General features: G+C 38.8%; 1 protein-coding gene across 1 annotated transcript; it reads left to right on the top strand.

The window, feature by feature from the left end:
* Positions 1-1833: 1833 nt before the first annotated feature.
* On the top strand, positions 1834-10690 carry cndp1 (carnosine dipeptidase 1). Its single transcript, XM_067602472.1, has 12 exons — positions 1834-1906; positions 2429-2539; positions 3547-3690; positions 4378-4540; positions 5682-5770; positions 6477-6674; positions 6823-6907; positions 7135-7295; positions 7393-7557; positions 7673-7814; positions 9319-9466; positions 10072-10690. Exons 2-12 carry the CDS (start codon positions 2429-2431, stop codon positions 10148-10150), a joined length of 1485 nt encoding a protein of 494 aa, XP_067458573.1. The 5' UTR covers positions 1834-1906; the 3' UTR covers positions 10151-10690.
* The last annotated feature ends 1607 nt before the right edge of the window (positions 10691-12297 follow it).

The following is a 12297-nucleotide window of genomic DNA, read 5'->3' as shown; positions in this document are numbered from 1 at the left end:
AAAGTGCAGCAATAAATTGCTGAAGTACCTCTTTATGGTGTGGGTAATGGTTTTGCTTACTTTACTGTAAAAAAAATCATCATCATCACTTTAGTATACATAGTCGACTCTGTTTTGTACATGTCAGATGAAAATCACAATGCTTATTTTAATTGTCTTTTAGTTTTTTTTTTCTCCATCTGCTGTGATGTGAATAATTCTCAAGGATGCTGCCTTCCTATTCAACCAATCCATGAGAGTCCTCTAGTTAGAGAAACTTGCACTTTAAACCTGAAATCATTGATTTTTTGACCACATGGGTTCAGCGTTAACAGCACTGACATAGTTTAACCTTATAAGCTGATATGGCAAACATGTTAGCAAACAGTTGCCTATTTACACATCTAGCAGAGTGCAGAGTCGTGATTGTGGTTATGAAGAAATAAATATTTGGGCAGCACAGACTTGCTAACCGAGTGACGTCTGGGTCGTCTGCGCTCTCCTGCTTTGGTCCCTTGATCTTGTCATTTGCCAACTGCGTGCTAAGATGAAAGCAAATGCCACCCCTTCTTTGCTTTTTGTTTCCAGCTGTATTTACATCCTGTCTGATCACTGCCTTACAATACCCACTGATTACTAATACTTACTATATGATCACTGTTTTTGTTTTACTGCATAAAAGTGCTTCACTGTCATTGTTCTCACTGGCTCAGATCCTCTCTGTGTCTATGAGTTCACCAGTGTGCCGGCATGCTTCATTAAACTCACACCACTACAGCAAACTTCTGAACTGGACCTGAATGATTTTCTTCAACACAATTACACATCAGCAGAGGGCTGAGTTGCCTTTGTAGCCACCTGATAAATTTAGGTTTATTTTAGCTCTGTTTTTTGTCTCTACCATCTGCTGAAGGAAGTCTCTAGCTCTTTAGCTGTTTCTCATGACCTTAACTTTCATGACTTTAACAGAGTTAAACACCAGTTATTTTGTAGGCATACAAAAAACTATAGCTCTCATGAAAATTTACCAACAGCAGCATAGGTAACCTAGTTTCTCATATATATTATTATATGAAATTCACCAATACAATCTTCTGACATAATTATTTTAAACTTTTTAACTATAATCTCTGCTGTCTAACTCTTTCATATCTTTCTTGAAATTAAAAAGTCCCCAACTCCATGAAAGTGGAATACTGTACTGCATGCATGCACACACAAACTTAAACACATGCATGTGGGGAAAAAGTTCCAGTTGCCAGCTATGGGCTTTGGGGCTTTTTGACCCCCTGTAAGTTTAATTTTCATGTGAGTTTGTCAGATCCTTAGGCTCCTGTCCTGTCTCACGCTGGGACACACAGAAAGAGACAGGAAGTTTTTACCAAGGACAATTTATCCAATGAACATGAAGAGGTGATTGGATTAAATATTTTCAGACAAACCTAGCATAGGGTAATAATCTAATATTGGCTGTGTGTCAACTAGGAATGCTTACAACAAGCTCAACATTAAGTTCAACACAATGGGACACCTGCCTAATATGGAACAAGAAAAGCCACTCTACCTTTGTGTAACTGGGGGTTTGCTTGGAAATTCCAAAACACAAACAACAGGAATGTGTTCATTTCAACATGCTGCTTTTGTTCCTGTTGTACCCCGGTGTGAATTCTTGGAGCAGGATCAATAGATTGAGTGCAATTCTTATGCCTGTCAGCAAGAAAAATTTAATATGTCAGCTGCCTTGGCACTGTGTCAGGAAATGTTTGACTGTGTGACCCCGGGGCTCAGTAGGAGTGTGATATGGAGGGAGGGTATATAAATGTCCAGGCAGCAACACGGGGCCACAGTCCACTGCCTGAGGAGACGGTCACACACAACACCAGCAGAGAGAAGGACAAAAGGTCATCCACTTTGAAAAGATTCCCAGGTGAGTGTGATATACTGGATTCTCTGTTGATGTGTGTTCAATTTTATGGATTGCAATTATTTGGGGGTAGGGAGGGGTGTTTACATCCCATAATTACACATAAATAGTGCTTGCTGATTTTTGACGGCTGTTTCTGATTAGACTAAATATTATAAATTTGACTTTTTTAGACCAAAACTATCATAAGGTATTCAGTATTTCTCTATGAGAATTATATTCTGGCAGAATTTGAAGAATTTTAATTTGAAAGTCTTTGAAACAGCATTAAGACTGAAGATATAAATTAACAGTTAAATAAATGAATGAACTAAAAGAAAAACAATTTTCAGGCTTTCTTTGCTGGCTAGTCAAAAATTTCTTAGGTGGTTGGTGTGTGACTGGGGGAATTTGGACTCCTCAGTATTTCTGAAATCTTGGCTGCAGCACTGGGAGTATTCTTAAAATGGAAACCATAAGTAATAGCCTCCTGCAGTATGAAAACCTTTTTCATTAAAACCTGCACAAATCCAACTCTTTCAAAAGATGAATCTTCCGGTGCTGCCCTCCATCCTGCTGGTCATTTCCAGCATCCATGCTTTCCAGTATACGGAGCTGGCGCAGTATGTTGACAGCCATCAAGAGGACTATGTAGAGGTATGATGTTTTTTTTTCTTTTAGCATCACTTTCAAGTACCCATGCACAGGACATGCTGGAGTCTAGCTTTTTTATTTATTATATTTATGATGTATTTTTGTCAAGCAACTTCAAGTTTTAGCCACTGTGTCTTGTACACATTAATTACACAAAATAAATGAGTAAAGCAAGCTAAAATATAGTAATTATGGTAAACCAATGTGCAGCAAGTACAGGGTTAACTTGTTTTCATGTGCAATGTTTTTCTGTCAGTTTTTTTGTTAAAAAATTATTCTGTTCCTCGCACAAAGTTAGATTAAAAATTAATTAAACAAAATAGGAACTGTGTTATTTGCAACGATAAACAGAACCAGGTCATTACAAGACTTGTAAATACAGTTGATATATATGGTATCAAGAAGATATTATTCAACACTCACATTTGCTGTGTTTCAAGATATTGAAGCAGAAGACTTCTCCTAATTGGTCTGACATTTCAGGTTGTTAAAACTTTGTTCCCAGTGCGTAGCAGAAATCAATTCATGTCAGTACTTTTGGACACAAGGTGAAGTTTTTAACTTTCCAGTCTTTAATTTCTCCAACAAAGTTGATAAATTCCCTTAAAAGTTTGCACACATTGTGTGGGTTTTGTGGATTATGGCTATTAGACATTTGGGAAATCTAAACCACTTGGTTATGTGACATAAACAAAGTTGATGCAAAATGGAAATCCTTAAATCCTTAACACTCATTTGTGACTATTTGTAACTGTAGGTTTATTAATATGATTAGTCAACAGTGGTGGGGGAACATAACTCCTAAATGTTCAATGCAAGAGTAATCAATTTTAATATCACTTTCACATTTCCACTGTGCAGGAAAACAAAGTTCTTTATTGTGCCCTACTGCAGCAGTAATGCTTCAGTATATTTTACAATACAGAAGATGGATTAGATTGAGTTTAATAACAGTGACATTATGTTTTGAATGGTGTGTGTGTGTGTGTGTGTGTGTGTGTGTGTGTTAGGCTCTACGGGACTGGATTGCAATCGAAAGCGACTCCAGCAATGTCTTGAAGAGACCGGACTTACACCGCATGATGGAGATGGTGGCTCAGAAACTGAGGCTGATGGGAGGAAACGTAGAGCTGGTGGACATCGGAGAACAAGAAGTCAGTGACAGAGCCGTCTCTCCCAGCCTTTCATAAATGCTGCAATACTGACATATTAGAGCTTTGTATATAATCATCACCCTAATTGGTCAGTAAATATGATGTATTTCAAACAGAGAGGTTGGCTCATCAGGGAGGGTGACAGTGGCAAATGAGCTGCTAACTTCAAAAAGACTGCGGAGCGGTTGGGACGAACTCAGCCTCCTCATTACTGACTGAAACACATCAAAGCTGCTTTCCACACTCATTAAATTTAAAGTGTATTTGAGGTCAAACTAGGGGTCAGCATCCTGAGTTTCTTACCAGTAATTAGGACAAACATTGTGTGAACTGTTATTGCATTTTATTGTCTCAGCGAAAGGTTAAAACAATAGCTGACGACCTTTTGACATCAAACTATATCGAAGTGTATTTCAGAGAGCAGAACTTCTGAAATACACTTCTCTATGCCTGTAAAATTATTGTATGCTGTTACACACTCTGTAGATCATTGATATTTAAAAAATATACACACAGATTGAGATTGTGCAGAGTGTATAGCTAATTTGGCACTGGACTTCGCTGTGCTTTATGGTTTCACAGAAGTTGAGAAACTTTAAAATCCAAATGACAGACAAATAGAAGATACAAAGATATTTAACAGCACAACAGTTCAGACTGATGTTAACTCTCCTTTGGTGTCTGCAGCTTCCTGACGGGCAGATGTTAGCGTTGCCTAAAGTGGTGACAGCTCAGTTTGGCAGTGACCCCAACAAACACACACTGTGTGTCTATGGTCATGTGGACGTCCAGCCAGCAAAGCTAGAGGACGGCTGGGCAACAGATCCCTACAACCTGACTGAAATCAATGGTAACAGCTTTTAATACCTCCAGTATAAGCTTAGTGTTGTACTCAGTGTTGATCACAGCAATGAGGGTTTGACTGGTGTGCTTGAAGGGCCTCTACTGATATTTTGTGCAAATGTTTATCATTATCATGTGAAAAATGGAAATATATAATGTTTCCCTCCAGTTTGATTATTAGCAGAGTTGAAAAGACAGTAAAACCGCCTTTAAACACTCAAGTGATGGTTAAACGGTCAAACTCATCTAAACTATGAAATGTCTAATCCAGCCAGTTGCAGGACCAGATTACACCATTCAGTGGATATATAGTTTACAATAATGCTACTGAACAATTGAGTGAGTGAATAAACGGCGTACAAAAAATGAAATGCCACAGCATGCCTGTCATGCTGTTTATGCTGCAGCCTTGCAGGAACCTCTGCAAAGTCTCTGTTATATCAGGTGAACAGGAGCCCATGATCACATGCACATTTGCACAGGCAAAAAATGATAAACATGCAGTTACAGTGCAGTCAACTCTGGTTCTTGGTTTCACATTATGTGCTTAACCCACAGAGGTACATTGGTCTTAAAGGAGCAGTGTGTAAAATTTAGTGGCATCTAGCAGAACAGACTTGGCAGAAATGGAATGTAATATTCATAAGTGTGCTTTAATTAGTGTATAATCCTGTTGAAATAAGAATCTTTATGTTTCCATTTCCTTGGAATGAGCCCTCTATAGTGAGCATAGAGAGCATAGAGAGTGGTTCCCCTTCCAGAGAGCCAACCGTGTTGCACTGCCATGTTTCTGCAGTAGCCCAGAACAGACAAACCAAACACTGGCTCTAGAGAGGGACTTTTGCATTTTTTGTGAGTTTTGCAGCCACAGTAGGTTCTCTTACATGCTTGGAAGGGGAGGGGAGGGGTATTCAGTTGGTTGCAGTCTGCAACCTCACCACTAGATGCCACTAAATCTTACACACTAGTCCTTTAAAACCCACTAGCTGGGTGCATTACATTAGATCCATAGTAACATAACCTCTGCCCTACTCTGATTTATAGACACACTATAGCAGCCGTACAGTAATTATTTTAAAAAGTGAGTCCACTGTGAAGGCTATATCTGTAAGATAAATATAATTATTCTTGTGTCATTGTACCTTTAGGGAACCTGTATGGAAGAGGAGCGTCAGACAACAAAGCTCCAGTTTTAGCCTGGATCCATGCTGTGGAGGCTTACCAGAGCCTCAACATGGTGAGAGAATGTCCACAATACCACTGTTATATTGGATATATTTTCATGCCACAGATGAATAAAATCAAGTGTATAAGGGAGTGTAAGGGAAGCAAAACGTAGACCTTAAATTACACCAAAGGACAGATGAGAGCATTTATTTCCAAATCATCTTGGTCTTGAAAATGCTTTAAATATATAGAGGGGAAACATAGAGAGATGCTTCACCCAAAAGATAGCTGCCATTTATTTGAGCAGACTGTTTTAGTTGAGTAAAATACTCTACAGATTTAGCAGGAACAACTGGGTGCCCTCAGGCAAGCGAGAGAGAAGAGCTGAGATTCAGCCAAACTGATTTGCAAAGTCACTGCCGTTTTTGCAAAGTCACTGCAGCAGCCTGTTCCCGCCATCCTCACAGCCACTTTGTCTTGTGAAAAAACAGTTGAATATGCATATCAAAAGGCCTCGGCCAGATGCTGGGTGCATTAAGGGAAAAGGAATTATGTTGGTGTTGATAAGACTAGCCTCAGACGCAGCTAATGGCTCATGATTCTTGAGTGCGCAAAGCCTGTTGAAACACCATTACAGTTTCAAAAAGGCATGCTTGTCAGTCCAAAAATATGCTGCTTTTCAGATGAGATTCTCTATCGCAGCTACTTGTTGTCACTGTCTCTTACTGCCAAACAGATCTAATGGAATAGAGCTCTTGTTCTTTCTTGTCCACCAGGAGCTGCCAGTGAATGTAAAGTTTGTCCTGGAGGGCATGGAGGAGACAGGCTCCAACGGCCTGGACGCCATGATCCTGGCCCAGAGAGACACCTTCTTTTCTGATGTGGATTACATCGTCATCTCAGACTGCAGCTGGCTCAGCAGACAGCCTGCCCTCACCTATGGCACCAGGGGCAACTGCTACTTCTTTGCTGAGGTTGTGTATCAGAACACATATGCAACCCCCCCCCCAAAAAAAGAAGAATCAAAAATCAAACAAGTTGTGCCTTAATTTTAACTTATACACACTCAGTGTGCTCTTATAGGCGGTTTCATGTAGATGGTTTCCTCTGGTGTGTTTGCAGGTTGAAGGACCTAAGCAGGACTTACATTCTGGTGTCTATGGAGGTACTGTGGTAGAACCAATGACTGACATCATTGGCATTCTTGGTGAGTGCATTCTTAGCTAGTACAAGTTCACTCACTCACTCGCTTATTATTATCATCATCATATCATTTCAATTTAGTTGCATATTCCTAAACAAATTTGCATTTTATCAAACTACTCTCACATATCTATTATGTACCTGACCCTGCACTGCGACCTCTAGAAAGAGTGACCTGAGGCCCATTAAAAAATAACATTGGTGGCTTGTATCTGTAACTCCTCTCTTCAGACACACTGATCAGCCCCAGCGGTAAGATCCTGATTCCTGGGATCAGGGAGGCCGTGGCTCCCCTCTCTGATGAGGAATGGAAAATGTATCAGGACATCCAGTTTGACCTAGACCACTTCAAGAATGAGATTGGTGTGAGCCAGCTCATGTACAGCAACAAGGTGAGAGTATAATCGTGAAAAGAATCATAATAATGAAATGTAAGGCAAGGTGGATGCAACAAGACAGCTGATTTTCTATCTGTGGTGTTTCCTGTAGGTGGACTTGTTGGCTCACATGTGGCGCTACCCCACTGTCACCATCCATGGCATCGAGGGGGCCTTCTCCGACCCCGGCACTAAGACTGTGATCCCTGCTAAGGTTATTGCTAAGTTCTCCATTAGACAAGTCCCCAACATGGACCCTGCTATGGTCAAAAAACAGGTAAAACAGGATGTGAAAGCTCTGCTTTGAAAAAAAAAATCACCTGTCTTTTATATAAGCTAATAATTTCTTCCTATGGACTGTCTACTCTTATCTTCTTGGTACATTGCTTTAGGTGACAGACTATCTTCACTCAGTGTTTGCCAAGAGGAAGAGTCCAAACAAGCTGAAGGTCACCATGGTGATTGGGGCCAAGCCTTGGCTAGCTGACATTCAGCAACCTCTTTATGAAGCTGGCAAGGCTGCTGTCAAGAGAGGTACAACACATATCATTACCCAGAAAGTTATGTTGTTGTGATCAGTTTAACAAATTACAAAAATACACAAAATACTCAACCAACACTACTCAACAACTTACATAAACGCATATGCAGTAGTAAAGAAGAAATGCACAAAAATGAGTCATATTGTCGCTGCTGATTAAATGCTCCTGTCAAAATGCACCGTCATTGAACAATGCTGTTCTTCTCACGTCCTGAAAATTTGACATATTGGCTCAACAAGATTTTCTACAATAATATGTTATTATCTTAGAGTATTTTATGAATATAAATAATATTCATAAGATATAATAAATAATGAATATAAAATTTTACTAGCTGCAACCACAACTGTCAGGTAGATTACAATTGTGTTGAATCTCTAGTGTACTATATTTCTCTCCGAAATGTAGTGGAGGCAAAGTAAAGTCTCCCTAGCAGTAGCAGTACCTTTTAGTTAATCCCCACCTCCAAACATTACAAATGTGTGCACATACTGCATGTATATGAGCAGTACTTAAACAATCAGATATGCAAGTCATCCTCATTCTTATTAAATATTATACGCTGTGTCCCACATGATTAGTTGTATGACGCTTGTTGTTCTCCAGTCACGTTTCCACCTGACCTTACACCACCAACATACTTGATATTATCTATATTTTAAGTTATTCTGTCTCCCATATTAAACTTGTAGACAGATGTTTCAATACGAATCAGATGCTTCACTATTAAATAAATCCAAATCAGAAATAGTCCTTTTTTCAATCATCCACCATTACAGTATATTGACTCACCATCATGTGGTTAATGTACAGCTGCTAATGTACAGCCAGAAGGAAATAATGATTTTAACGCCATGCTTTTATTTACTCTTGACTAGCCTGTAACATTTTTGCTCAAAGACAGAGAAGTACAGTGTTCTTACTAGAACAAAAGACATTGATCTTCTTGTTTCCGCAATGATTTCAGACTTTACTCTACTGTTTCAAGCCCACATGAAGCTGCATCACTGACCTTTTAACCTCTTGTTAGCCCGTAGCCTTAGATTCTTTGGCAGGTTCCTGGATGTTTTTTTTATTTTTTATTTTTAACAAGACTTGATTATTTCTCAGCCATGAGGGCTTGCAGATTTTGAATCAATCTGCCTGAGGAGGTTCACTGGCTTAAAACCAAATTTATATGGGGGTGGTTTTATGGTGTTGCTTTTTATTATTGCTTTTGGCCTTTCTTTTATGACTCTTACAATGCTTTTATATTTCTTTTTTTATGCCTTCTGTTGATTTTGCTTTTAATCCTTTGTACTGTGCTTAGCAAGTGTGTTGGAAAAGTACTTGTCTATGGTGTCCAAGCATACACACACACTAGTGTTTTAGGAAATCTTGCCTAAGTGATGTGATACATACAGTGATTCACATGGACATAATACCTATGTCCAGCTGTTTTATTCTGAGAGTTCATGCCCATTACTCTCTAAGATAAAATGTCTGCCTTTCTCCAGTTTTCGATAAGGATCCCGATCTGATCCGTGAGGGTGGGACCATCCCTATCGCCAGAACCTTCCAGGATGTGACTGGGAAAAGCATCATCATGATGCCCATCGGTGGCTATGACGACGGGCTGCACTCCCAGAATGAGAAAATCAGCAGGTCTGACTCCACTCTTTTGTTTTATTGTTTTCACATGACTTATTCTTTTTATTCCATTTACATGAACAGAAAGCAACGAGAATGGTTCATATTTTCTATTGATGATGTTGGAAAGATTAGAGCATCACACAAGAGAGAAGCTGGCTTGAAGGATAGAAGCAGAGATAATCCAGCCTCTAACATTTACCACATGTAAAAAACACACAATTGCAAGATACCAGGATAAAATATAGAGACACCTGACTATTATTTCAGCAGGAAAGCTGTGAGTATTAAAATGAAAAGCCTCATTTGATTTCACACATCTCATGACCAATTTGACTGTCGAGAGTAAAGGACACAGCAGACAGCTAAAACTAACAAAAACAAGGCTGTACAAGGTTATTGTGTTTGCTCTTTGGATTATCAGGTGAAAGCTACCATTTACTAGCTGCAGACAGCAGCAGAGGACCGGGGACTAGATTTATTTTCCACGTACTTACTTCCAAATAAAAGTGATAATGTGCCCATCTGTTGCTATGAACAATTCATACTGACATTTAAACAATTGACAGTGTGAATGTTAACCTCACATTCATGTCTTTCTTCGTCTTTTTCTCTCCAAGGTACAATTACATTGAGGGAACCAAGTTATTCATCGCCTACCTGAATGAAGTGGCTCAGATTAAGAAGAGCAGTGTGTGATTTTTCGTGGCATTATTACATGACCTTCTCAATCATTCCAGCTGCAATGAGCTCTTGCTGACACAAGCCAAGTTTTGTATTTTCTGTGTCTTTATCTCTGTCACATTCATTGTCCTCTTCTCTTTATTTATCAGCATCTCACCTCCCTTCCTCTCTGTCTCTCTGGCCCTGCGGTGTCTGTTTTATTCAAGTATTTTAAAACAAAACCTATATTGTAACACATGAATGTACTTAAAAAGAGAAGCAATGAAAATGGAATTTCTATCTATCTATCTATCTATCTATCTATCTATCTATCTATCTATCTATCTATCTATCTATCTATCTATCTATCTATCTATCTATCTATCATTTTTGACATGGTGAGAGAGTATATTACTACTACTTCTGATTGGTCGAAGTGTCTGGAGTTGGCTCAATTTGCTGTTTCAATCACTGTCTTTGAATATGTGGCATTTGTTTATGGTCCATATATCAGACAGTACTGTGCTGTGTCTTTGTGTGAGTGTGTCATGTAGTAAAATCCTTACAACGCAACAATGTGTGGACTCTTTTTATTATGTGAGAAAGTATGTGAAGGTTCTTTAGGGAGTATTAATAAGGAGACAAAGACACACAGATGTTTTCGCAGTCGTGACATTTATTTGACTATTCAAACACTCAGACTTATTTCAGAGCCAAAACTGAAAGTCTAGATGGACAGTGGCTGTACAGACAGACGTGCTGCTGCCAGCAGATGCTGTATGTATGGACAGAATCCAGCCATTGTCTGATGTTAGAGCACTCACACCCCAGACAAAGTCCCATTCAGACAAATATGTCTATTCTTTGCTTTCCCATGCATCCAACAGTGGACTGTATTCAATGTGAATGTTTCAATAAGAAAGTCATTCAGTCTCATATTTGGCCCTAAAACTGCATGTTTCTTCAAATCAGTAAAATGTCTACACTTTTAGTGAGATAATCCCACATGCTCCCACTTCATCTCATTTTGTATGTTTCATGAATTTTCTAGAAACAAGTGCCAGTACCTTTAAATAATCAGAATAAGGTGGTCCTAGTTTCAGTTATAGAAAATCCTGAAAATAACTCACTTAATGTTGGCAAATAGGTCCGCGTACACTTCGTCCAAAGCTGTGTTCAACTTGTTTGATAACAGGATAAACAAATTGTTTTGTTTTTTCGTTTTTCATGTGAATTAATAAAACAGAAATCCATGTGCTTTTCCCATTTTTGTCTTCAAATTGGCAATAGGAATACAAATTAAACCAAAAGCAGAAAACAACTTGTTTTTTTTTTTATCTCTATATCTACATTATCTGCCTCTACTACATATGAAATGGATGGATGAATGGATAGATAGATAGAAACAAAAGGTTAAATGTTAATTTCACTCGCCAGAATTAAATCCCCCAATGCTCCTTTCAGTACCTTGGATAGCATCACTCGGCCAGACGTGCCAATATACTTAGGGCCCTAATTTAAGTGCACAAGTGCAGCATGGTAGGTCTTGGGCGCATAGACTGTGTGGACGTCTCCATGTGCACCTGCTATTTTGCTGCTTTAACCACATTAAATGTTATTTTCTGTGCTGATTTTGTTTGGAGAGTGTTTAATTGAAATACCTTACTAATATTTCAAGCATCAATCCATTAATGTAGCACATTTGCAGCAAGTATTTAGTTTGCTCTTGTTAATAAAATCACCAAAGCAGTAGCCGATTGATATTGTGCCAGAAACAGACAACAACTGTCTTTGCACTGCTTCATTTGAATGAACCTCCCACCTGTCTGCACGTTTCCTCCCACCTGTGCACCGTGTGCTCTGTGCTGGTCACCAAAATACCACACAGACGCATCCCATTATCCAACAAATTGAACACAGCTTTGGACGGAGAGTACAGGGACCCAAACATCTACATGAAATCATCTCACCATTCTGCCAGAATTGTTTCACTTATTTAAACAGACCAGACTACACTGAAAAATATAATTTTGTCTATTGATAAAAACTAAAACAATGTGTTTTCTTAAAATAAGTGAAAAAGCCTTCCTGATGGGGTGAGGTTATTTCACAATTTTCCAATACAAACCCATTTGTTTCAGTTATTTTCTAGAATTAAGAATATTTATAGTTGATTCTTGTGC

The sequence above is a fragment of the Thunnus thynnus genome, chromosome 10, assembly GCF_963924715.1.
Source record: "Thunnus thynnus chromosome 10, fThuThy2.1, whole genome shotgun sequence".
NCBI lineage: Eukaryota > Metazoa > Chordata > Actinopteri > Scombriformes > Scombridae > Thunnus > Thunnus thynnus.
Note: the sequence above shows the minus strand (reverse complement) of the source record. Positions and strands in the feature narration are given on the sequence as shown.